Below are 23,970 nucleotides of genomic sequence, written 5' to 3' on the forward strand. Positions count from 1 at the left end.
ACATTGGAATAGAAGACCAAGATAGCACCTTTGTTTATAGGCATCTAATTTGCATATAGCTAGCCCTGCAGACAGTTAATGAGATAAATCACCAATTAATCTATTTTGTTTGAAGGATCGATATTGACCAGGGAGCAAAATTCTTTGCTGTATTTCAGAAGAGTGCCATGGGATCTTTTACTGCCATCTAAACAGACAGCACCTTTAACAACTCAGCACTCACTCAACATTAGCTTAGATTATTCAAAGTCTAGGCCAGTGCAATACTGAGGGAGTGCTGCACTGTCGGAGGTGCCATCTTTTAGATGATACATTAAGCGGAAGTCCTGTCTGCCCTCTCAGGTGGAAGTAAAAGATCCAATGACACAACTTCAAAGAAGAACAGGGAGTTCTCTGGCCCAATATTTATTCCTCAACCAACACCACTGAAAACTAGATTAATTGGGTCATTATTTCACATTTTTGTGTGTAAATTAGCTGCCATTTTTCCTGCATTACAACAGTAACTACACTTCAAGATGTGCTTCATTGGCTGTAAAGCGCTTTGAAACGTCCTGGGGTCCTGAAAGGCGATGTATAAATGCAAGTTATTTAGATCTTTGAGGGTTACTACTCATTGGGCCGGCTAGGGTCGTTGTTTTCAGATTCTCTGGGCGGAAGCAGGGCGCCAGACTCCGCCTCCCTGAAACTCTGCTTTCACTTTCAACTCAGTTGTTCTGTTGTGTTTTAGTTTAAATCTGGCCTTTTCTTTTGCTAGCTTTAAACCTTTTGTTGATGACGATCTTTAAAAACCCCTGAAATTCGAGCTGGGGATTAGCATTACTTTAAAAAGATAACACTATATTAAACCAATTTTTAAGTTTTTATGTTCTTTTGTTAGTTTAGACCAGACTTTTAAGAACCAGAGCAGTTTGGAACAATCTGGATTCTTTAAATAGAATAGAATTTAAATTTTTCTAAGATTCTAATCGGTTGTACACAAAGTAGTCTGCATTATTTGAATTAAACCATTTAAAATAGATAATTAATCTTTAATCCCCTCTATTCCCCGTCCTTTATCTGCGGAGCAGGGTCACTACCCACCCCATGCGATGTCAGACAGTCTCAAGCCTCGCCTGGTATCCCTATCCCATCGGAAACTGCCTCTCACCCCCTTCGGGTGCCAGTGGATCCCGTGTAGCAACCGATTCGTCTGCCTGGGGACAGGCTCCGGGGCACCAAGTAGGGGAATCATCGGGGTGTACGGGACAACGAGCGGGGAGATAAGAGACGTGCACACGGTAACTCTGTTTCATTCTCTTCTGTATTTTAAATAATCAATGTTGCGAATGTTGGGAAGAAGCGAAGGGAAATGTTACACAGAGTGATGGAAAATGTCACAATGTAGCAATCGCAAAGATTCAATGTTGCAGTTGCCAGGGGAATGATGGCTGCATTGCAACCAGGTATCATATGCAATGCATTCATTGGTCCAGCTCCATTTGGCGAGAACGAGATCACACCTCGACTGTCAAAAGTAGAGCTGATACAATGAATTGGGGCCATGTGAGAGATTTAGACAAGCAAAAAAAAAGACTGCGGATGCTGGAAATCGGAAATGAAAACAGAAAATGCTGGAAACACTCAGCAGGTCAGGCAGCCTCTGTAGAGAGAGAAATAAGACTTGTTAACGTTTCAGGTCAATGATCTCATCAGAACTGGAAGAGACATTAAGATTTGAGAATTCATTCAAGCAGTCATTAAGATTTGAGAATTTCCACTGAATGTGACATATTGGGGCGAATTTTACAGACCTCCCTGACGTCGGGGGTCGTGACGGGGTGGGGAGAGGCCGTAAAATGCCTTTGGCAGGGGCCTGCCACGTGCCTGGACGCCAGGAAGGCCCGGCCCGATATTGCCGGCAGCAGCGAGGCTTCGTGGTGGCCTTCCCCCCGCTTGGCGACGGGAGCCAAATTTAAATATGTTAATTAATTTAAATAAAGGAATAAATTATCTTATCTTGCTCCCCAATCTGTCCCCATGCGATATTGGTGCCGGTGGCCGGCACTGCCATGCCTTCCGATCCCCGTTAGGGGAACCCCGAGGCGAACACTGGTGAGGAGGGGGGAGCAGGTACGTTTCTCAGTGCTGGGGGTGGGGTGGGGAGCAGGGTCAAACTAATATCATTGGTTTAGGGAATGGTGGGAAGGGTTAGAGTTTAAAGTTTATGTACCTAGGGGGGGAAGGTCAGGTGCACAAGGGAAGTGTTTTGGGGAGAGAGGGCAAGTCATTAATTGCATGGTTATTGGGGTGGTGGGAGAGGGACAAATTAAATGTTTTTAAAAAATGTTTGTAACCTCTTTATTTAAATATTTTAATTGAATGGAATGGCTCAAAGGCCTTTAAGAATGGTGTCAGCGCCTGCTCAAAGGCTGCTGATGATATTGCCGGGGATGGACAAGGTGGGGCGGTCCACCCCAGTGCAGCGGCTCCACGACGTGCAGTCCACACGGGCGGACCGCCATTGTTTTTGTCTGCCGCCATAATCGGCGGCAGAAGGATAAACTCCAGTCCATTGTCACTATTGCTGTATCTTGTCAATTGCCACTTGCACAAACATGTCAATTTCAATGACTCAGAAACTGGAGATGTTTTTTGAATCAGGGATTCAATTCTGGATTTTCTTTTTAGTGTTGTATATTTAATTTTTCTCCCCGAAGGTGCTGGTTTTGTGCCATGGCAGTGTTCTGCCCGCAGCCCTCCCCTGTGTCTTGCCAGTGGCAGAGCTAGGTTTGGTCAGTTTGGTAGGGGGTGGGTGGAGACATGCGGTGGAACCCGAGATCTGGCTAACTTGGCAGGAAAGGAGCTGTGAATTGGGAATTGCTGACATACCCGGTTTGAAGGCCAAGCTGGAAGCAGGACAAATCTAACTCGGCCAATTTCCAAAATAATCTGGTGGATGATACCAGAGCCGGGTTTCCAGATTCCAACTCCATATTTCGCCGCTGCCGTCGCCAAGAAATTATAAACTTCTTCGTTCATTTCCTTGGCTCTTGCCAGATCTTTGTCTCCGCCAAGCTGAGCCTCGATTAACTGATCACAGTGGATTGTAGATGGCACAGCAACTCTGGACAACCGACTACTGATGAACTGAAGCATGGCCATCTGAGCCGTGGCATCCTGCATTACCACTCGGTCAGGTCGGAGACGCAGGTAAGTCTTCCCACGACCTATCTCCTGGTTTACAGGGTCATCAAGGTGACTATACACAATCTTTTCTGACAAAGTCATTGGTTTGTCCAGCCTTTTGTGAACAATTTCCGCCCTATCAGTCTACTCTTGATTAGCAGCAAAGTGATGGAAGGGGTCGTCAACAGTGCTATCAAGTGGCACTTGCATGACATCATGGAGCCCTAGCAAAACTGGAGTCAATGTGAATTGGGGCAAACTCTCCACTGGTTGGAGTCATACCTAGCACAAAGGAAGATGGTTGTGGTTGTTGAAGGACAATTATCTCAGTCCCAGGACATCATTACAGGAGTTCCTCAGGGTAATGTCCTAGACCCAACCATCTTCAGCTCTTTCATCAATGACTTTCCCTCCAACATAAGGTCAGAAGTGGGGATGTTCACTGATGATTGCACAATGTTCAGCAACATTCGTGACTTCTCAGGTACTGATGCAGTCCGTGTCCAGATGCAGAAAGACCTGGACAACATCCACTGATAAGTGGCAAGTAACATTCGCGCCACACAAGTGCCAGGCAAGTACCATCTCAAACAAGAGAGGATCTAACCATCTCCCCTTGATGTTCAGTGGCATTACCATCGCTGAATCCCCCACTATCAACATTCTGGGGGTTACCATTGATCAGAAACTGAACTGGACCAGCCACATAAATGCTGTGACTACAAGAGTAGGTAAGAGGCTGGGAATTCTGTGGCCAGTAACTCACCCTCTGACTCACCAAAGCCTGTCCACCATCTACAAGGCACAAGTCAGGAGTGTGATGGAATACTCTCCGCTTACCTGGATGGGTACAGCTCCAACAACACTCAAGAAGCTTGACACCATCCAGGACAAATCAGCCCGCTTGATTGGCACCCCATTTACCCACTTCACCACCGATGCACAGTGGCAGCAGTGTGTACCATCTACAAGATGCACTTCAGCAACACACCAAGGATCCTTAGACAGCACCTTCCAAACCCGTGACCTTTACCACCTAGAAGGACAAGGGCAGCAGCTGCATGGGATCACCACCACCTGCAAGTTCCCTTCCACAACACACACCCTCCTGACTTGGAACTATATCGCCGTTCCTTCACTGTCGCTGGGTCAAAATCCTGGAACTCCCTTCCTAACAGCACTGTTGGTGTACCTACCTCACGTGGATTGCATCAGTTTAAGAAGGCAGCTCACCACCACCTTTTCAAGGGTAATTAGGGATGGGCAATAAATGCTGGCCTGGCCAGTGATGCCCACAATGCACAAACGAATAAAAAAAACCAAAACTTCTTGGGAATGATATGGCCCAAAGTCACATTGGATGGCATCAAAGTGTATCAGATACAGCAAAGACTATGGGTCCTAGCAACATCCTGGCCATAATGCTGAAGACCAGTGCTCCAGAATTAGCTGCATCTCTAGCCAAGCTGTTCCAACGCTGCTACAACATTGGCATCTATCTGACAATGTGGAAAATTGCCCATGTTGGTTCTATCCACAAAAAGCAGGACAAACTCATCCCAGCCAATTACCATCCTATCAGTACACTCAATCTTCAGCAAAATAATGGAACGAGTTGTCAACAGTGCTATCAAGCTGCACGTACCTGTAACCTGCTTACCGATGCTCAGTTTAGATTCCACCAGGGGCACCAGCTCCAGACCTCATTACAGTCTTAGGCCAAACGTGGGCAGAAGAGCTGAATTCCAGAGGTGAGGTGAGAGTGACTGCCCTTGAGATCGAGGCTGGAATTCTATCTGGACGACAGAGGTATTGACCACTGGCAAAAGCTCTGACGAGAGCTCGGCATTGCCTCTTCTGGGGAAGGCCCATTGGATCAAGCGCCAATTAGCCTCTTAAGTGGATAGTGGTGGGCCTTCCCTGGGATTAAGGACCCCAGCGGCAGAAGTCCCACCTGCTGAGAGCTGCCAGCCAATCAGAGGCCGGAAGCTCATTAACTGAGTAGCGCGACCGTAGAGGCAGTGGCTGCTGCCAGTAGAGCACTCATCAGAGGCCCTGGAACCTGGCAACAGGTAAGTCTCAGTGGGAGGGGTTTTGCCGGGTGGGTGTCGTGGGGAAGGGGGTGTAGGTGGGGGTCAGCAGCAAGGGCAGGGGGCTAGCTCTCAACAGGCCCGCCCCCCCCCCCCAGTGCAGGGTCCCTTGTTCAGGCACTGTGCCTTTTAATAATGGACCCTCCCCCCTGGAGCCAGCAATCAACCCGCATGGGTTTGCTTGGCGTGCTCCCCATGCTGCGACAGGTCTGCCCACCACTTGGCTAATAACGCCAGTGACGGGATGAAGCCCTTAATTGGACATTAATTGCCCACTTATGGGCCTCAATTTTTGGCGGGATGAGAAGGCTGTTCACAGGCCTTCCTACCCCTGATCTAATTTTGGTGGAGGTGGGAAGGTGGTGGGGTCCCCTCCCTCTACCATCATGCCTGATTATATGCTGTTCCAACCTCCAAACCTGACGCAGGTGAGAGTATAAAATTCCCCCTCCAACTGTGGCATCAAGAAACTCAACTAAAATTGAAGTCAATGGGAATCAGAGATTCCCTGGTTGGAGACATACCTAGCACAAAGGGAGATGGTTGTGGTTGTTGGAGGCCAATCATCTCAGCCCAGGGACATCATTGCAGGAGTTCCTCAGGGAGGAAGTCCCTAGGCCCAACCATCATCAGCTGCTTCATCAATGATCTTCCCACTATCAAAGGTTCAGAGGTGGGGATATTCACTGATGGTTGCAGTGTTCAACTACATTCATAATTCCTCAGATAATGAAGCAGACCATTCCCACCTGCAGCAAGAAACACCCAGGGTTGGGCTAGTAAATGACAAGTAACATTTTCCAGGCAATGTGACCATCTCCAATAAGCAAGAATCTAATCATTTCCCCTTGACATTCATAGAAATACAGAAAATAGCAGGAGTAGGCCATTCGGCCCTTCGAGCCTGCTCCGCAATTCATTATGATTATGGCTGATCATCCAACTCATAACCTGTTCCCGCTTTCACCCTTTGATCCCTTTAGACCCAAGAGACATCATCATCACCAAATGCCCCACCATCAAAATTCATGGGGTCACCGTTGACCAGAGAGTGACTGGACCAGCCACATAAATACTGTGGCTACAAGAGCAGGTCAAAGGCTGGGTATTCTGCAGCAAGTGAGTCATCTCCTGACTCCTCAAAGCCTGTCCACCATCTACAAGTCATAAGTCAGGAGTCATCTTCTTCTTTGGCCTCCTTGTCTCGAGAGACAATGGGTAAGCGCCTGGAGGTGGTCAGTGGTTTGTGAAGGAGCGCCTGGAGTGGCTACAAAGGCCAATTCTAGAGTGGCAGACTCTTCCACAGGTGCTGCAGATAAAATTGGTTGTCGGGGCTGTTACACAGTTGGCTCTCTCCTTGCACTTCTGTCTTTTTTCCTGCCAACTGCTAAGACTCTTCAACTCGCCACACTTTAGCCCCGCCTTTATGGCTGCCCGCCAGCTCTGGTGATCGCTGGCAACTGACTCCCACGACTTGTGATCAATGTCACAGGACTTCATGTCGCGTTTGCAGACGTCTTTAAAGCGGAGATAAGGACGGCCAGTGGGTCTGATACCAGTGATGAGCTCGCTATACAATGTGTCCTTGGGGATCCTGCCATCTTCCATGTGGCTCACATGGCCAAGCCATCTCAGGGCCTCTGGATTAGTAGGGTGTATATGCTGGGGATGTTGGCCGCCTCGAGGACATCTGTGTTGGAGATACGGTCCTGCCACCTGATGCCAAGGATTCTCCGGAGGCAGCGAAGATGGAATGAATTGAGACGTTGCTCTTGGCTGACGTACGTTGTCCAGGCCTTGTTGCCGTAGAGCAAGGTAATGAGGACACAGGCTTGATACACTTGGACTTTTGTGTTCTGTGTCAGTGCGCCATTTTCCCACACTCTCTTGGCCAGTCAGGACATAGCAGAGGAAGCCTTTCCCATGTGCTTGTTGAATTCTGCATCGAGAGACAGGTTACTGGTGATAGTTGAGTCTAGGTAGGTGAACTCTTGAACCACTTCCAGAGTGTGGTCGGAAAAGCCCCTGGGAAGAGTCAGGAGTCAGATGCTGGAATACTCCCCACTTGCCTGAATGGGTGCAGTTCCAACACTGCTCTACCACCACCTTCCCCCATTGTTGACTCTGTGGGACCCACATTAGGAATCACAGATGTTAGTATTGTCTAAAGCACTTGGAGATTGCCTGCTGAAAACATTCTCAGGGATTGAATCTGGGACCTTCGGGTTTGCATACCTACACTGGGCAATGCAGTCACCAGCTGAGTCACATGATGATTACTGTGGCAACTGTATCAGATTGCTTCTAACTAGTAACATTGTTTCTAACTGTTACGTTGTTTCTGACTGTTACATTGTCACAGAAACATGTGGGAGAGGATTGCACTATAAATATCTACAAAATTGCTGCACTGTGTACATTTGCATTGAGGGATGGCAAGTTTTATATGATCCACCTTTCCTGTCATTTGAGAATTGTGTAATTTTTCATATATATCTGTTTTCTGATTTTGTTTTTGGAACATTCCTGGAGGAGATACTACAGCTGGAGGAAAGACAAAGATAATAAATGATAAAAATAACTTAAAATGTGTCAGTGGCAACTGCCTCTCATTGTTCTGCAGTTTTGCCTGAGATCAGTGTTTTTCTTGTTCTAATTTAAAGGGGTGATGACTGTTTAAAGGAACATGTTCTTCATGAACAAATGTGCACAAGACACTTCCCCTCTCCTCCCCACTGGTTAAGGGACCATGGATGCCATTGATAGTGATGGTTTTGTATGTGTTTATTTTGGGATTTTTAATCTCACCTTCTGTATTAAGATTCCAGAACCTGTACAGTTTCTATAATCTGCCCTTGTAGAGTTATGTGTACAAGGGCTAAAAAAACACACCATGTATGGTAGGCTAACACTCCAGTGCAGTACTGAGGGAGTGCTGCATTATTGGAGGTGCTGCCTTTCAGATGAGACGTTCTGCCCTTCTATCCTCTCAAATGGATATAAAAGATCCCATTGTACTATTTTGAAGAAGAGCAGGGGGGTTGTCCCTGGTGTCCTGGCCAAAATTTATCCCTTGTCATTATCTCATTGCTGTTTGTAGGAGCTTGCTGTGCGCCAATTGGCTGCCACACTTACTACAACAGTGAATACACTTAAGTACTTCATTAGCTACAAAGCGCTTTGGGACGTCCTGAGATTGTGAAAGGCGCTATGTAAATGCAAGTCTTCCTTCCTTCCTAACCAACTTACTGGATTTAGTTTGGTACTGCTCTTTCAAATTCTCTTTGAAATGGCGGCTGTTATCACAAAAACAAGAGGCTTAATGCTAAAATAATTAAGAATTTTACTTACAAACATATAGCAATATGAAGTAACAGCTTAAATAATAAAAGCACAATATTTATTTTATTTTTTATTTATTTAGAGATACAGCACTGAAACAGGCCCTTGGGCCCACCAAGTCTGTGCCGACCATCAACCACCCATTTATACTAATCCTACATTAATCCCATATTCCTACCACATCCCCACCTTCCCTCAATTGCCCTACCACCTACCTATACTAGGGTCAATTTATAATGGCCAATTTACCTAGCAACCTGCAAGTCTTTGGCTATGGGAGGAAATCGGAGCACCAGGCGAAATACCACGAAAACCCCCATATATTTATAACAAGTACAGTAGAAAAGACTATAATGGGTTAATAAAGCTTTTGCAAGAACTTTTAGCTCTGGTGTCTTAATTTGACAATGGTTCTTGATACTGCATTGTAAATTCTGTTTGCACCCCAGCTGGAAGCTGAAACCTTTTGAGAGTTTTATGATCTGTTTGCCCAACAGCTAAACATCTTCTGGTGGCTTCTCACACCTGGGATAACAGGAAGTTAAAAAAAACTTGACAAATATTTTTTCTTGAAGAACATACCTATGTGGAAAAAACTGTGCCCTTATCTAAAAGTTTTCAGTAACAATTATTCTTCAGTCTCACACATTTTGTTCCTCGCTGTTGTTTTTTCTGGCTTGATAGAGATATTCAATCCTGAAAATACTGTGACCTGTAAACAAGTTACACTACCCAAGTCAGTGTTGATGTGATGCAGTTTTGGCTTCACTTTGAGACAAATAGCATTATATAATGTGAAGTGGCCAGAATCACATTTTGAGAATTGATGTGAGACCAGCTCCTTGCTGCCTGCAGTATAGCTACAACTGATGTGAAACAAAACTTTAAGAGTTTTCAGTTGTTCCATTGGGCCCTTCAAATTTAAGTTTCTAATCCTGTTGATGTTGGTGGGGAGCCAATGGGACAATCAGCTCTTCACTGGTATTAATATTTAACTACCGTGTTGTGATCAGATATGTATTCTGTGGCCTGAGCACGAGTCACTTGCATTGTTTGAGGAGAAGCCCCATCACCATTTTCACAGAGCAACTAGCAATAAATGCCAGCCTTGCCAAGGTCACCCACACCCTGAGACCAACTGAAAAAAATCAGGGCTGGTACATTTAAGGTCATGCAATACTCTTTCAAAATTTCTCCCAGCACCAGTGACAGATTTGTAGAGAAAGACTTGCATTTATATAGCATCTTGGACAACCTCAGGATGTCCTAGGGTGTTTTTTAGTCAATGAAGTACTTTTGAAGTGTAGTCACTGTTGTAAATGTAGGAAACGCGATAGCCGGTTTGCACACAACAAACTTCCACAAAATAATAATGTAGTAGTGAACAGATGTCATCTGTTTCAGTGATGTTGGTTGAGGGGTAAATATTGGCCAGGACACTGGAAAGGACTTACCTGCTCTTCTTTGATGTGATCTTTTATGCCCACCTGAAAGGGCAGACAGGGCCTTGGTTTAACATCTTATCCGAAAGACACTGTAGCACTCTCTCAGTACTGCACTGGGAATAACAGCCTAGATTTTATGCTGTATCTCTGGAATGGGAATAGTAAACACAGCTCAGAATTCTCTAGACACAGCTCAGGTTTGGAAAGACTATGGCTATAATCCTGGTTGATTTTCTTCAATTAAAGTGGCCATGATTTGCAAATTTCACATCCGCTTCACTGAAACCCAGTGGACAACGATGATATGGCCAAGGTGGTAACCAAACTTGTACCTGCTATATTTCACACTGCATAGGCCATGCCACTGTGATGCTTCTCCTACTGCAGGTAACTCAGTCCTGCCGCAGCAATACAGTGATCTCAGGAAACTTTATTTCTTTCATTTTGTAGATCGAACATCCCACAGCCTTCAGATGTGGCACGTTCGGAGCTACCAGTCTGCAGCAGAGGCACCTGGCAACAGGAGACTTTGATGGCAATCTCCACATCTGGTAATGTGTGGCTGGTTAGATGAGTTGGTTAAAGTGTGGAATTAATTTCACATGTAAAGCGTTAATGTGGTGCACATGGACTTCCAAAAGGTGTTTGATACAGTGCCACACAACAGACTTGTGAGCAAAGTTATAGCTCATGGAATAAACAGGACAGTAGCAACATGGATATGGAATTGGTTGAGTGACAGAAAACAAAGAGTAGTGGTTAATGGATGTTTTTCAGGCTGGAGGAAGGTTTGTAGTGGAGTTCCCAGGGGTCAGTGTTGGGACCCTTGCTTTTTCTGACATATATTCATGACCTAGACCTCGGTGTACAGGGCACAATTTCAAAGTTTGTGGATGATACGAAACTTGGAAGCATTGTGAACTGTGAGGAGGATAGTGTAAACCTTCAAAAGGACATAGACAAGTTAGTGGAATGGGCAGACAGGTGGCAGATGAAGCTCAGTGTGGAGAAATGTGAAGTGATACATTTTGGTAGTAAGGACATAGACAACATAACATAAAGGGGACAATTCCAAAGTGGGTGCAGGAGCAGAGGGACCTGGTTGTATATGGAATAAGTCATTGAAGGTGGCAGGACAGGTTGAGAGAGCGGTTAATAAAGCATACAGTATCCTGGACTTTATTAATAGGGGCATAGAGTACAAGAGCAAGGTAGTTATGTTGAACTTGTATAAGACACTAGTTCAGCCTCAGCTGGAATATTGTGTCCAGTTCTGGGTGCCGCACTTTAGGAAGGATGTGAAAGCGTTAGAGAGGGTGCAGAAAAGATTCATGAGAATGGTTCCAGGGATGAGCAACTTCAGTTATGAAGATAGATTGGAGAAGTTGGGGATGTTTTCCTTGGAGAAGAGAAGGCTGAGAGGAGAGTTGATAGAGGTTTCAGAATCATGAGGCATCTGGACAGAGTAGATAAGGAGAAACTTCCACTTGTGAAAGGATCGAGAACGCAAGGGTAAAGGCCTGCTACCCGACCCGAACCTGACGGGACTCGACGACATGTTGAGATCAGGACGGGTCGCTCTTTCAGGTCCCGTTCAGGCTCGGATGGGGTCGGACCGGGTCCGGGTCAGGCTGGATCCGGGTCCGGGTCGGACACACACAGCAAGAAGCATTTAAATTAAAAAACCTACCTGAGCTGGGAGTCCGGGACGTCAAAGAGGGAATCTCTGAATCTGCACAGTGAGTGAGTGAGCTTCTCTATGACGTCATCACGCTCATGCTGCAGCTTCCTGAAGATTAGGAGTCACAAGGTAGGTAAAGGGAACATTCTGGTGGTCGGGTCGGGCTCGGATCGGGTCAGGGTCGGTCTCGGGTCAGGTCGGGCACGGGAAAAAATGGAGGGACTTGGGCCGGGTCGGGCTTGGGTCTGATGTGGTTCTGTCGGGTTTGGATTGGATTTTTTTTGTATCCTGAGCACCCTTTACGAGAAGGCACAGATTTAAAGTAATGTGTAAAAGAAGCAAAATTAACATGAGGAAAAACATTTTCATACAGCGAGTGGTTAAGGTCTGGAATGCTCTGCCTGAGAATTTGATGGAGGCAAGTGCAATCGAGATATTCAGAAGGGAATTAGAGTGTTGCATGAAAAAGAAGAATGTACAGGGTTACGGGGGAGAGGCACTAGGTGAATTGTTCATTCAGAGAGCTGGTGTGGACACAATGGGCCAAACGGCCTCCTTCTGTGCTGTAACAATTCTATGATTCTGTGAACTTCAAAGTAAAAAGTACTTTCATTAATTCCAAAATCTGGCATTAAATCTAGCCTTTTGTTTAATATTTTCTCCTTAAGGCACAAAGTCTTGGGGAAGATAGTTCCATGGACCACAGACTGTCTCTGGTACCTCACCAAACAACCATTTTTCTTCTGTGAGCCGAGTGTTGGCTGATTGACTGTGGAGGGCATGACAGCCAAACTGACCTTGTCCACTCAGTACATCACTGTGTGTGTGTGTGTGTTTCTTACCAGAGAGTGGTCAGGAGCAGGAGACCCTGCCTTCCTTAACAAAGGGCCAACTGTAACTTCCCCTATCACTCTGAAATCAGTTAACTTTGTACAGACTAGCAATCAAAGCTGGAATCTAGACATCACAGCTCAGTGCATTAGAATACAGCTATACAAAGCCCTAGTTAGATCACACCTGGAATTACTGTGTTCGCTTCTGGTACCATAGCTTAGAAAGGATATGTTAGCCTTGGAGGGAGTGCAGTGCAGATTTACCAGATTGATACCTGGACTCCAAGGGTTAAAGTACAGGTAGAGATTACACAAACTAGGGTTGTATTCCTTGGAATTTAGAAGATTAAGGGTTGATTTGACCAAAGCTTTCAAGATATTAAGGGGAACTGATAGGGTAGATAGAGAGAAATAGTTTCTGCTGTTTGGAGAGTCTAGGACTAGGGGATATAGTCTAAAAATTAGAGTCAGACCTTTCAGGAATGAAAATAGGAAACACTTCTACACACAAAGAGTGGTAGAAGTTTGGAACCCTCTTCCGCAAATGGTAATTGATACTAGGATTAACTGTTAATTTTAAATCTGAGATTGATAGATTTTTGTTAGCCAAATGTATTAAGGGATATGGAGCAAAGGTGGGTATGTGGAGTCAGGTCACAGATCAGCCATAATTTTATTTATTGGCACAACAGATTCAAGTGACTGAGTGACCTATTCCTTTTCCTGTGTTTCTATGTTCATTGCTATGGCAGGTGATGCCAGCACCTGCTAAGCTTCTCGTGGGAACTTAACAGTTGTTAATTTTCTGCATGGTTGTTAATTCAACCGGAATGGGAGGTGCTTACAAAGTCTGTTGGTTTGGCATTGAGTAGCAGCATGAGGGTTAACACTGGCAGTTCACCATGATTTAAGTTCCATTCAGGGTAGGGAACCACACCAGGTGCAGGCATGCATAAGGGTGTAAAACAGAAGTATGCTGACCATTTTAGCAGCGGATTGACATTCCTGCAATCAGGATGTGGGAGATGGCTTCCGGATGTGGTAGACAAGGCAGAGCCATTCCCTTCAGGTTGGTATTCCAGGGATCATTCTGTATAAGCAGAGTCCAGGTGCCTATAGAGACTGGTTCCCTTGTCCCAGTAGGAATTGTCAACCCCTCCTGGATTGACCTGGATTCTCCCAGAATTAAAGATCCATGTCCTGGAAACACTCATTGTGTTCGGATGGATGTGCAACAAACAAGACTGCAATGCGATGGATATTGTGGTTTCGGAGGGCAGAGGGTTTTGGGTATTGTAGCCCCCATTGCCTTGAGGATTAACATTCTGGGCAACCAATGATAGGCAGGTGGGTGTGGGTGGTTGGAGGTGGGAGGTCATGTGATGTGAACTCACGAGTTACAGTCCAATAATAACAACAATTTGCATTTCTATAGCGCCTTTACCATAATAAAATGCCCCATGACACTTCACAATAGTTGACCCTACAGGATAATGGCACACAGACATCACTATCCCAAATATGCTACAGTGAAAATGCAAGTATAAAAGCACCTAAAAGCTCACCTGTTGCCACCTGACAGGAACCTGGAGGGATCTGAAGCTCCCCTCTACTCAGTCAAAGCACATCGAGAAATCATTAACTGCATCGATGGTGTAGGTGGGCTCGGAATTGGACAGGGGGCCCCAGAGATAGTCACTGGCAGCAGGGATGGTGAGTACTTGTATAAACAGTTTGGCAATTGAACCAGAGGGGAGATGAAGAAATTTTTACGTACTGAGTTGTTATGATCTGGAATGTTCTGCCTTAAAGGATGATGGGAGCAGGTTCACTAGTAACTTTCAAAAGGGAATTGGATAAACACTTGAAGAGGAGAAAATTGCAGGACTATGGGGAAAGAGTAGGGGAGTGGGATTGATTGGACAGCTCTTTCAAAGAGGCAGCACAGGCACAATGGACCAAATGGCCTCCTTGTGACCTCTATCATTATATGAAATCAAGGCATGGCACTATTCTCTTTCTAACCCAGGATCTCAAACTATGCCAAAGCAAAATACTACAGATACTGGAATTCTGAAATAAAATCAGAAAATGTTGGAAGTACTTAGCAGGTCAGGCAGCATCTGTGGAGAGAGAAACTGAGTTAAATTTCAGGTCAATGACCTCTTATCAAACTAGGTAGCTACAGCTTTTGCCAAACCTCCAGTCCATTAAATTCAAACATATTAGAGATATTCAAAACTAAGAAGGGTTTTAATAGAGTAAATCGGAAACTGTTTCCACTGGCAGAGGGTCAGTAACCTGAGGACACAGATTTAAGATAATTGGCAAAAGAATCAGGGAGAGATGAGGAGAAATTGTTTTATGCAGCAAGTTGTGATCTGGAGTGCACTGCCTTAAAAAGCGGTGGAAGCAGATTCAATAGTAACTTTCAAAAGGAGAATTAGAAATTAGATGGGGAAAGAGTAGGGGAGTTGGACTAGTTGGATAGTTTTCAAAGAGCTGGCATTAGCATGATGGGCTGAAAACCCTCCTCCTGTACTGCATGATTACATGAAACAGGGTTAAACCAGCAAGTAAGAAATGAGTGAAAATAGGACTGAGCTGCCTTGACTTTGACAAGAAGAGCTAATGGGCCATAAACAGTTCACTGGCTGTCCTTTGGAACCAGATGATGGCCCAAATCCCTGGGGTGGGGCTTGACGACACAACCTGCTCACTCTGAAGCAAGAAAGCTAACAACTGAGTCAAGCTTACTCAGGCTAATTCAGGAGCCAACATCCCACGATCTCATCAAATGGGATGGAGAGAGTTTGGAGGGGAATGTGCTGGTAGGTGCTAAATGAGGAATACCAGAAGCTCATGACCCCCTAAATTTTGTACCTTTTCTGCCAGGTACAGTCAAGGTCTGGGATTCACGACAAAAGGACCTTCCTGTGGCCAACATGGAGCCTGCTGTAGGATTCAACAGGAGAGACTGCTGGACAGTTGCTTTTGGTGAGTTGCTGCTCATAGAATTTGCATCACTGCACACAATACACACACAAACATGCATACACACATTTACATACATGTGTTTCAAGTATGTTTGTTTTGGACTGGTTCTCAGGCCATGCATGCACTCCGTGGGCCCGCTGCGTTTGCGCCGGATATGACAATGGGGATATTAAACTATTCGACTTGCGAAACATGGAAGTGCAATGGGAGACAAACGTCAAGAGCGGGGTGAGTTTGAGTGATCTGTGTGGATCCTAATGGAGAGAGTTCAAATTCAGTGTCTACTGTGAAGCCACACCGGCTTGATCTCCTGGTCCGAGCTGAGCTAGGGGATCTCAACTGGGACAGCAGTGGAGGTTGAAGTCAGCTCTAGTGCCCCAACTGCTGAGATGAGCTCATTCTGCATGGATATGGGACTGTGACTGGTATCAGCTGAAATTATGCTTGCTTCCTATCCAGTGTCAGCTGTAGCTCAGTGGCTAGCACTCTACTCTCTGAGTGGTAAGGTTGTGGTTCAAGTCCCACTCCAGAGACTTGAGCATAAGAGCCAGGCCGACAGTTCAGTGCAGTACTACTGTTGGAAGTGCTGTCATTTGGACGAAATGTTAAACCAAGGCTCTGTCTGCTCTCTCAGACATCACTATTTTTAAGAAGAGCAGGGGAGTTCTCCCCAATATTTATTCCTAAACCAATATCACTAAAAAAATAATCTGTTCATTATCATATTACTATTTGTGGGAGCTTGCTGTGCGCAAATTAGTTAACACTTTTCCCACATTACAACAGTGACTGTACTTCAAAAAGTACTTTGTTGCCTGTAAAGCACATTGGGACATTCTGAGGTGTGAAAGGCGCCATATAAATGCAAGTTCTTTCTTTCAGTGACTCCTGCTATTTTTGGACGAGAGAAAGATGAAATTGAGCTGAGATGTGATGACCCTGTGATTGATTAGCCTTTTTGCCACTGGTTGTTCATGGTTACAGATAGAAAATGCCTACATAACCAAGTGAGGAACACATTCCCAGTGGAGGGAGATGTATGTGTAAAATATAGCTGAACAAAGGAATTAAATGTGGTTTTGAAGCTGATTCAATCCTGTGTGTGTGCGTTTTACATTCATGCCAGAGCAGGTTTGCTGTGTGGAGTTTGATAGAAAGGACACGAGTTTGAACAAAATGGTGGCAACCACGCTGGAAGGAAGAGTCCATATATTCAATATGCAGAAGTACCACACGATCAAGAGCTACACCTCTCGGAGTGAGAAGGTAAGACCATGAGGGGTGGAAGTTATACAGTTGTATAAAGCTCTGGTCAGACCAGATCTGGAGTAACGGCATTCAGATCTGGGCATCGTATCTCAGGAAGGAGATATTGGCAGTGTAGAATGATACCAGAATGATCCTTTTGGGCCTCCTTATCTCGAGAGACAATGGATACACGCCTGGAGGTGGTCAGTGGTTTGTGAAACAGTGCCTGGAGTGGCTATAAAGGCCAATTCTGGAGTGACAGGCTCTTCCACAGGTGCTGCAGAGAAATTTGTTTGTCGGGGCTGTTGCACAGTTGGCTCTCCCCTTGCGCCTCTGTCTTTTTTCCTGCCAACTACTAAGTCTCTTCGACTCGCCACAATTTAGCCCTGTCTTTATGGCTGCCCGCCAGCTCTGGCGAATGCTGGCAACTGACTCCCACGACTTGTGATCAATGTCACACGATTTCATGTCACGTTTGCAGACGTCTTTATAACGGAGACATGGACGGCCGGTGGGTCTGATACCAGTGGCGAGCTCGCTGTACAATGTGTCTTTGGGGATCCTGCCATCTTCCATGCGGCTCACATGGCCAAGCCATCTCAAGCGCCGCTGACTCAGTAGTGTGTATAAGCTGGGGGTGTTGGCCGCTTCAAGGACTTCTGTGTTGGAGATATAGTCCTGCCACCTGATGCCAAGTATTCTCCGAAGGCAGCGAAGATGGAATGAATTGAGACGTCGCTCTTGGCTGGCATACGTTGTCCAGGCCTCGCTGCCGTAGAGCAAGGTACTGAGGACACAGGCCTGATACACTCGGACTTTTGTGTTCCGTGTCAGTGCGCCATTTTCCCACACTCTCTTGGCCAGTCTGGACATAGCAGTGGAAGCCTTACCCATGCGCTTGTTGATTTCTGCATCTAGAGACAGGTTACTGGTGATAGTTGAGCCTAGGTAGGTGAACTCTTGAACCACTTCCAGAGCGTGGTCGCCAATATTGATGGATGGAGCATTTCTGACATCCTGCCCCATGATGTTCGTTTTCTTGAGGCTGATGGTTAGGCCAAATTCATTGCAGGCAGACGCAAACCTGTCGATGAGACTCTGCAGGCATTCTTCAGTGTGAGATGTTAAAGCAGCATCGTCAGCAAAGAGGAGTTCTCTGATGAGGACTTTCCGTACTTTGGACTTCGCTCTTAGACGGGCAAGGTTGAACAACCTGCCCCCTGATCTTGTGTGGAGGAAAATTCCTTCTTCAGAGGATTTGAACGCATGTGAAAGCAGCAGGGAGAAGAAAATCCCAAGAAGTGTGGGTGCGAGAACACAGCCCTGTTTCACACCACTCAGGATAGGAAAGGGCTCTGATGAGGAGCCACCATGTTGAATTGTGCCTTTCATATTGTCATTCATATTGTCATACCAGAATGATACCTGCATTAAAAGGGTTGTTGTGAGGACAGGTTGCATAGACAAGACTTGTATTCCCTTGAGTATAGAAGATTAAGGGATGATCTAATCAAGGTGTTTAAGATGATTAAAGGATTGATAGGGTAGATAGAGAGAAACCATTTCCTCTGGTGGGACAGTCCAGAACAAGGGGTATAACCTTAAAAGCAGAGCCAGACCATTCAGAGGTGATGCCAGGAAGCACTTCTTCACACAAAGGGTAGTGGAAATCTGGAACTCTCCTCCAAAAAGCCTTTGAAGCTGGGCGTCAGTTGGAAATTTTAAAACTGAGGTTGAGAGAATTTTAGGGAACCAAGGCAGGTAGATGGAGTTAAGATACAGATCAGCCATGATCTAATTAAATGGCAGAACAGGCTCAAGGGGCTGAATAGCCCACTCTGGTTCTGATCTTAAATTCACCACTGCTTACATCACCCTCAAGGGGATATTGGGGTACCCTAGTCTTTTAAAAAGGGGCCTGACATGTCCCAAGAATTAAGGATTGTCTCATTGGAGGGCATTGGGCTGATTAGATGAGCTTGTCCAGTGATGCATTGTAGGTGATGCATTATTGGGTGACCAGGAGCTTGCTTGATTGCATTTAGGAGTTGGGGAAGAATATCCCCAGAAATCTCCTGACAGCAACAATAATTTTTTGTATTTGCTGTTGCTTCCATTAGCTTTACTGATGATTCAGGACGTTGAACTAGTCTCATGGATATAGTGAGCAGTGATGGGTCTAACACTCTGATCTTCATATGCTCGCATTGCAGTTTTAAAAGCTATTCTGCAAGTCTTTTGCATTTAATTAATAACCATATAGAGACCCTGAGCATGAAATGTGGAAACTAATTCATTGATCTAGGCAGCACCAAATTAGTATTTAATCGTGCAGGATTCACGTAATTCCTTCTCTCTGTATCTGTGCTGTTAAAATCAAGAATTGTTGACTCCAACTGATTCTTTACCAGGATTTTACCAATTATATACCTCAGTCATCCTTTCCACCAACGCCCTATTGGAATTTTCAGAACCCAAGCTTGCCTCAATTAGAACTACCTCTTCAGTTATTTTGTTTTCTCTCAATCTCGGGGTCATCCTGCACAATGGTCTTTTCCCCCTTCCTTCAGGTTTCTTGCTATAAAGTGCAGATGATTGAGTGGTCTTTGATGTTTGTTGGGATTGGCCTCTTCCTATCTACCTCCATGGTTGTAGGGAGGAACCCTACATCACAGGACATTTCTCAGTTGGTAGAAATATATATCTTTATTTTAATTTAAAGACCGTATCTCCAACACAGAAGTCCTCACGCGGCCAACATCCCCAGCTTATACACAGTACTGCGTCAGCGGCGCTTGAGATGGCTTGGCCATGTGAGCCGCATGGAAGATGGCAGGATCCCCAAAGACACATTGTACAGCGAGCTCGCCACTGGTATCAGACCCACCGACCGTCCATGTCTCCGCTTTAAAGACGTCTGCAAACGCGACATGAAATCCTGTGACATTGATCACAAGTCGTGGGAGTCAGTTGCCAGCGTTCGCCAGAGCTGGCGGACAGCCATAAAGACAGGGCTAAATTGTGGCGAGTCGAAGAGACTTAGCAGTTGGCAGGAAAAAAGACAGAGGCGCAAGGGGAGAGCCAACTGTGCAACAGCCCCAACAAACAAATTTTTCTGCAGCACCTGTGGAAGAGCCTGTCACTCGAGAATTGGCCTTTATAGCCACTCCAGGCGCTGCTCCACACACCACTGACCACCTCCAGGCACTTACCCATTGTCTCTCGAGATAAGGAGGCCAAAGAATTTCAGGTTTGTTGAAGAGCAAGTCTCACCACCAGAACTCCGGTTAAGGGAGTCTACCATTGGAGATTTTGTACACATTACAAACTCATCAAAGACTTGGGTATTAACTTGGGTATTTTCATTCTTTTTTTTAAAAGCCCTACAAATTTACAGCTTGGACAGTGCGACATTTGCCGCAGAATCGGAATATCTTCATAACAAGTGGAGGAACTGGCTGTCTGCATCTATGGAAGTAGTAAGTGGACATGTCTTGAGTTTAAGCAAGAGCTGAGGCCAGGGTTGCATGTTACTGGTACACTAATGTGTTGACCGGTGGTGTTGGGCATCTATTTGTAACTGTAGATAATGCAATCTGTAGGGGTTAGTTGACTGCTGTTCATTACATCCAGGACAGAACTATGGCAGAGTGCCCATGCACTTGGATTTCTGTGTCAATTGATAATTTTATATTAGCCATGACTGGTCAGTCAAGGAGAAGCCATTTCCCCTTGGAGAGAGAAAAATGAATGAGCTAGTTTCTCCATCTGATTCCATTCACTCCTTGAATGGCCTCAAATCCTTACAAAGTTGAGAGGTCACCTGCAGAGATGGAAAAGTACATTTAAAAAGATTTACAGTGATGGAGGGGATAGGTGTTAAATAATTATAAATTGTTTTTCCAGTTATCCCCCCTTTGTTTCTTACTCACTCCTGCCCATGGTGCAGTTCAGTGAGTGGTGGTTGAGTGCAGCCACCTCATCCAAGAGGACAATATCAGGCTATCTAACCATGTAGGGCATCAAATTCAAAACTAGCTCCGTCTTCATCCCGACCACATGGGCATCTCCCTGTAGCCAGCAGCCCCAATAACTTTCCAAGCTCAAGGGCACTGGCCAGTTCTAGTGCTCCTATCAGCACTCCTCTGCACGGTTAGTATCACAACCACATTGTACAATGTCCTCACAGAGCCAGGAGACAGGCATTCCTTGGATTCACAGTCTTTGGTCTATGCATCCTTTTTATGTTTACCAGCAATGAATCTTCAACACTGCTTGAAAGGACTGACCACGAGCGAGATGACAAGGATTCAACAACCATCACACTCCTGAACACTATCTCAGTCTCATCTCAACCCATTGGTAGCCTAGATTGGAATACTGATAAGCAAGGTCTCTGTATCTCCGCATCCTTTGATCACAGTGTCCACATCCTCATCATCGCAGACCAGCAAGCAGCATGGCAGCTGGAATGAATGCCATTACTTGAAAGTTTTCAGCAATCTATGGCCACCTCAAGAGCCTTCTTATCAGGGAAAAACCACTATCGGGAGGTGGCAATGTGTCTAAAGTAGCAGATGCTGTATTTTGTTAATAAGCATTTATACTGTAACAAAGGGTTGAGTGTAATAACTACTTTTAATTGAAACAGTTGCTCATCTCATTGTCTTTTGGTAAAATAAACAATATTGTGAAGATTCAGCAGCAGAGCGAGTGGTTGATGCAAAATTAAACAGTGCAGAGTCAAGCAGGGTGTGGCAGAGAACAAGGAAATAATGTCAATCAGACCCAAATCATTTCAAGCACTGCACAAACAATTATAAACACTAAATAGTTAAATGGTGAAATGTGTGTGCCTTGCAGTAATTACAAGGCTATTCAGCTGGTGTCAATCTAAAACAGCAAAACTGAAGTCATTTATAATTTATCAAAAGCTTGTATCTTTGTAATTGCAGCAACTCAATCAGTTCTGCAAGTATGTGGCAAGAATCCTGACTGCAGTCTTGAAAATGCTCCAAGTTATTTTGTGTTAACATTTTAAGGAGTCATTTGGTTCAGTTTTGGATTGATTCTCGTCATTAGACCCTTCCAGCACAGAAGGAGGCTGTTCAGTTGCTCAGTCCATTATGCCTGAGCCGGCTCTTTGAAAGAGCTATCCAATTAGTCCTACTCTTCACCTGCACCCCCCCCCCCCCAAAAATTCTGCCATTAACCAACCCTGGTTCGATGAAGAGTGCAGAAAGGCATGCCAGGATCAGCACCAGGAATACCTCAAAATGAGATGTCAACCTGGTGAAGCTACAACACAGGACTACCTGCATAAGCAGCATGCCATAGACAGAGCTAAGCTCTGCAGTCCTGCCACATCCAACCATGAATGGTGGTGGACAATTAAACAACTAACTGGAGGAGGAGGCTCCACAAATATCCCCATCCTCAATGATGGGGGAGCCCAGCACATCAGTGCGAAAGACGAGGCTGAAACATTTGCAACAATCTTCAGCCAGAAGTGTCAAGTTGATGATCCATCTTGGCCTTCTCCTAAAGTCCCCAGCATCACAGATGCCAGACTTCAGCCAATTCGATTCACCCCGCATGATATCAATAAATGACTGAAGGCACTGCAGACCTGCAGAGTTCCAGAACTTGCGGCACCCAAAGCCAAGCTGTTCCAGTACAGCTACAACACTGGCATCTACCCAGCAATGTGGAAAATTGCCCAAGTATGTCCTGTACACAAAAAGCAGGACAAGTCCAACTGGGCCAATTACCGCCCCATCAGTCTACTCTCAATCATCAGTAAAGTGATGGAAGGTGTCATCAACAGTGCCATCAAGTGGCACTTGCTTAGCAATAACCTGCTCAATGACACTCAGTTTGGGTTCCGCCAGGGCCACTCAGCTCCAGACCTCATTCCAGCCTTGGTTCAAATATGGACAAAAGAACAGAATTCAAGAGGTGAGGTGAGAGTGACTGCCCTTGACATCAAGGCAGCATTTGACCGAGTATGGCATCAAGGAGCACTAGCAAAACTGAAGTCAATGAGAATCGGGGGGAAAACTCTCCGCTGGTTGGAGTCATACCTAGCGCAAAGAAAGATGGTTGTGTTTCTTGGAGGTCGGATCATCTCAGCTCCAGTACATCACTGCAGGAGTTCCTCAGGGTAGCGTCCTAGGCCCAACCCTCTTCAGCTGCTTCATCAATGACCTTCCTTCAATCATAACATCAGAAATGGGGATGTTCGCTGATGATTGCACAATGTTCAACACCATTCGCGCCTCCTCAGATACTGAAGCAGTCAGTGTAGAAATGCAGCAAGACCTGGACAATATCCAGGCTTGGGCTGATAAGTGGCAAGTAACATTCGCGCCACACAAGTGCCAGGCAATGACCATCTCCAACAACAGAGAATCTAACCATCTCCCCATGACATTCATGGCATTACCATCACTGAATCCCCCACTATCAACATTCTAGGGGTTACCATTGACCAGAAACTGAACTAGAGTAGCCATATAAGTACTGTGGCTACAAGAGCAGGTCAGAGGCTAAGAATCCTGCAGCGAGTAACTCACCTCCTGACTCACCAAAGCCTGTCCACCATCTACAAGGCACAAGTCAGGAGTGTGATGGAATACTCTTCACTTGCCTGGATGGGTGCAGCTCCAATAACACTCAAGAAGCTCGACACCATCCAGGACAAAGCAGCCCGCTTGATTGACACCCCATCCACAAACATTCACTCCCTCCACCACCAACGCACAGTGGCAGCAGTGTGTACCATCTACAAGATGCATTGCGCAATGCACCAAGGCTCCTCAGACAGCACCTTCCAAACCCGCGACCTCTACCAACTAGGACAAGGGCAACAAATGCATGGGAACACCACCACCTGCAAGTTCCCCTCCAAGTCACACACCATCCTGACTTGGAACTATATCGACTCTCCTTCACTGTCGCTGGGTCAAAATCCTGGAACTCCCTTCCTAACAGCACTGTGGGTGTACCTACCCCACATGGACTGCAAGCAGTTCAAGAAGGCAGCTCATCACCATCTTCTCAAGGGCAATTAGGGATAGGCAACAAATGCTGGCTTGGCCAGCGATGCCCACATCCCATGAATGAATAAAAAAAAAGTATTTATCCAATTCCCTTTTGTAAGTTAC

The 23,970-nt window shown here is 45.6% G+C and overlaps 1 protein-coding gene across 3 annotated transcripts; it reads left to right on the forward strand.

Annotated features, from left to right (window-relative positions):
* The first annotated feature begins 705 nt into the window (after nucleotides 1–705).
* On the forward strand, nucleotides 706–21,494 carry LOC137353005 (dynein axonemal assembly factor 10-like). Of its 3 annotated transcripts, none has more exons than XM_068018885.1 (8): nucleotides 706–1,280; nucleotides 10,496–10,596; nucleotides 14,142–14,272; nucleotides 15,455–15,556; nucleotides 15,669–15,784; nucleotides 16,688–16,822; nucleotides 20,186–20,283; nucleotides 21,060–21,494. In XM_068018885.1, the coding sequence occupies exons 1-8, from the start codon at nucleotides 1,092–1,094 to the stop codon at nucleotides 21,277–21,279; spliced, it is 1,092 nt and encodes a 363-aa protein (XP_067874986.1). In that variant the 5' UTR covers nucleotides 706–1,091; the 3' UTR covers nucleotides 21,280–21,494. The 3 variants fall into 3 exon arrangements, with proteins under 3 accessions (XP_067874986.1, XP_067874988.1, XP_067874987.1); XM_068018887.1 differs by lacking the exon at nucleotides 706–1,280 and adding an exon at nucleotides 1,323–1,630; XM_068018886.1 differs by lacking the exon at nucleotides 706–1,280 and adding an exon at nucleotides 1,645–2,112.
* The last annotated feature ends 2,476 nt before the right edge of the window (nucleotides 21,495–23,970 follow it).

This window comes from Heterodontus francisci, chromosome 40 (assembly GCF_036365525.1).
Source record: "Heterodontus francisci isolate sHetFra1 chromosome 40, sHetFra1.hap1, whole genome shotgun sequence".
In the NCBI taxonomy this organism is placed as follows: Eukaryota; Metazoa; Chordata; class Chondrichthyes; order Heterodontiformes; family Heterodontidae; genus Heterodontus; species Heterodontus francisci.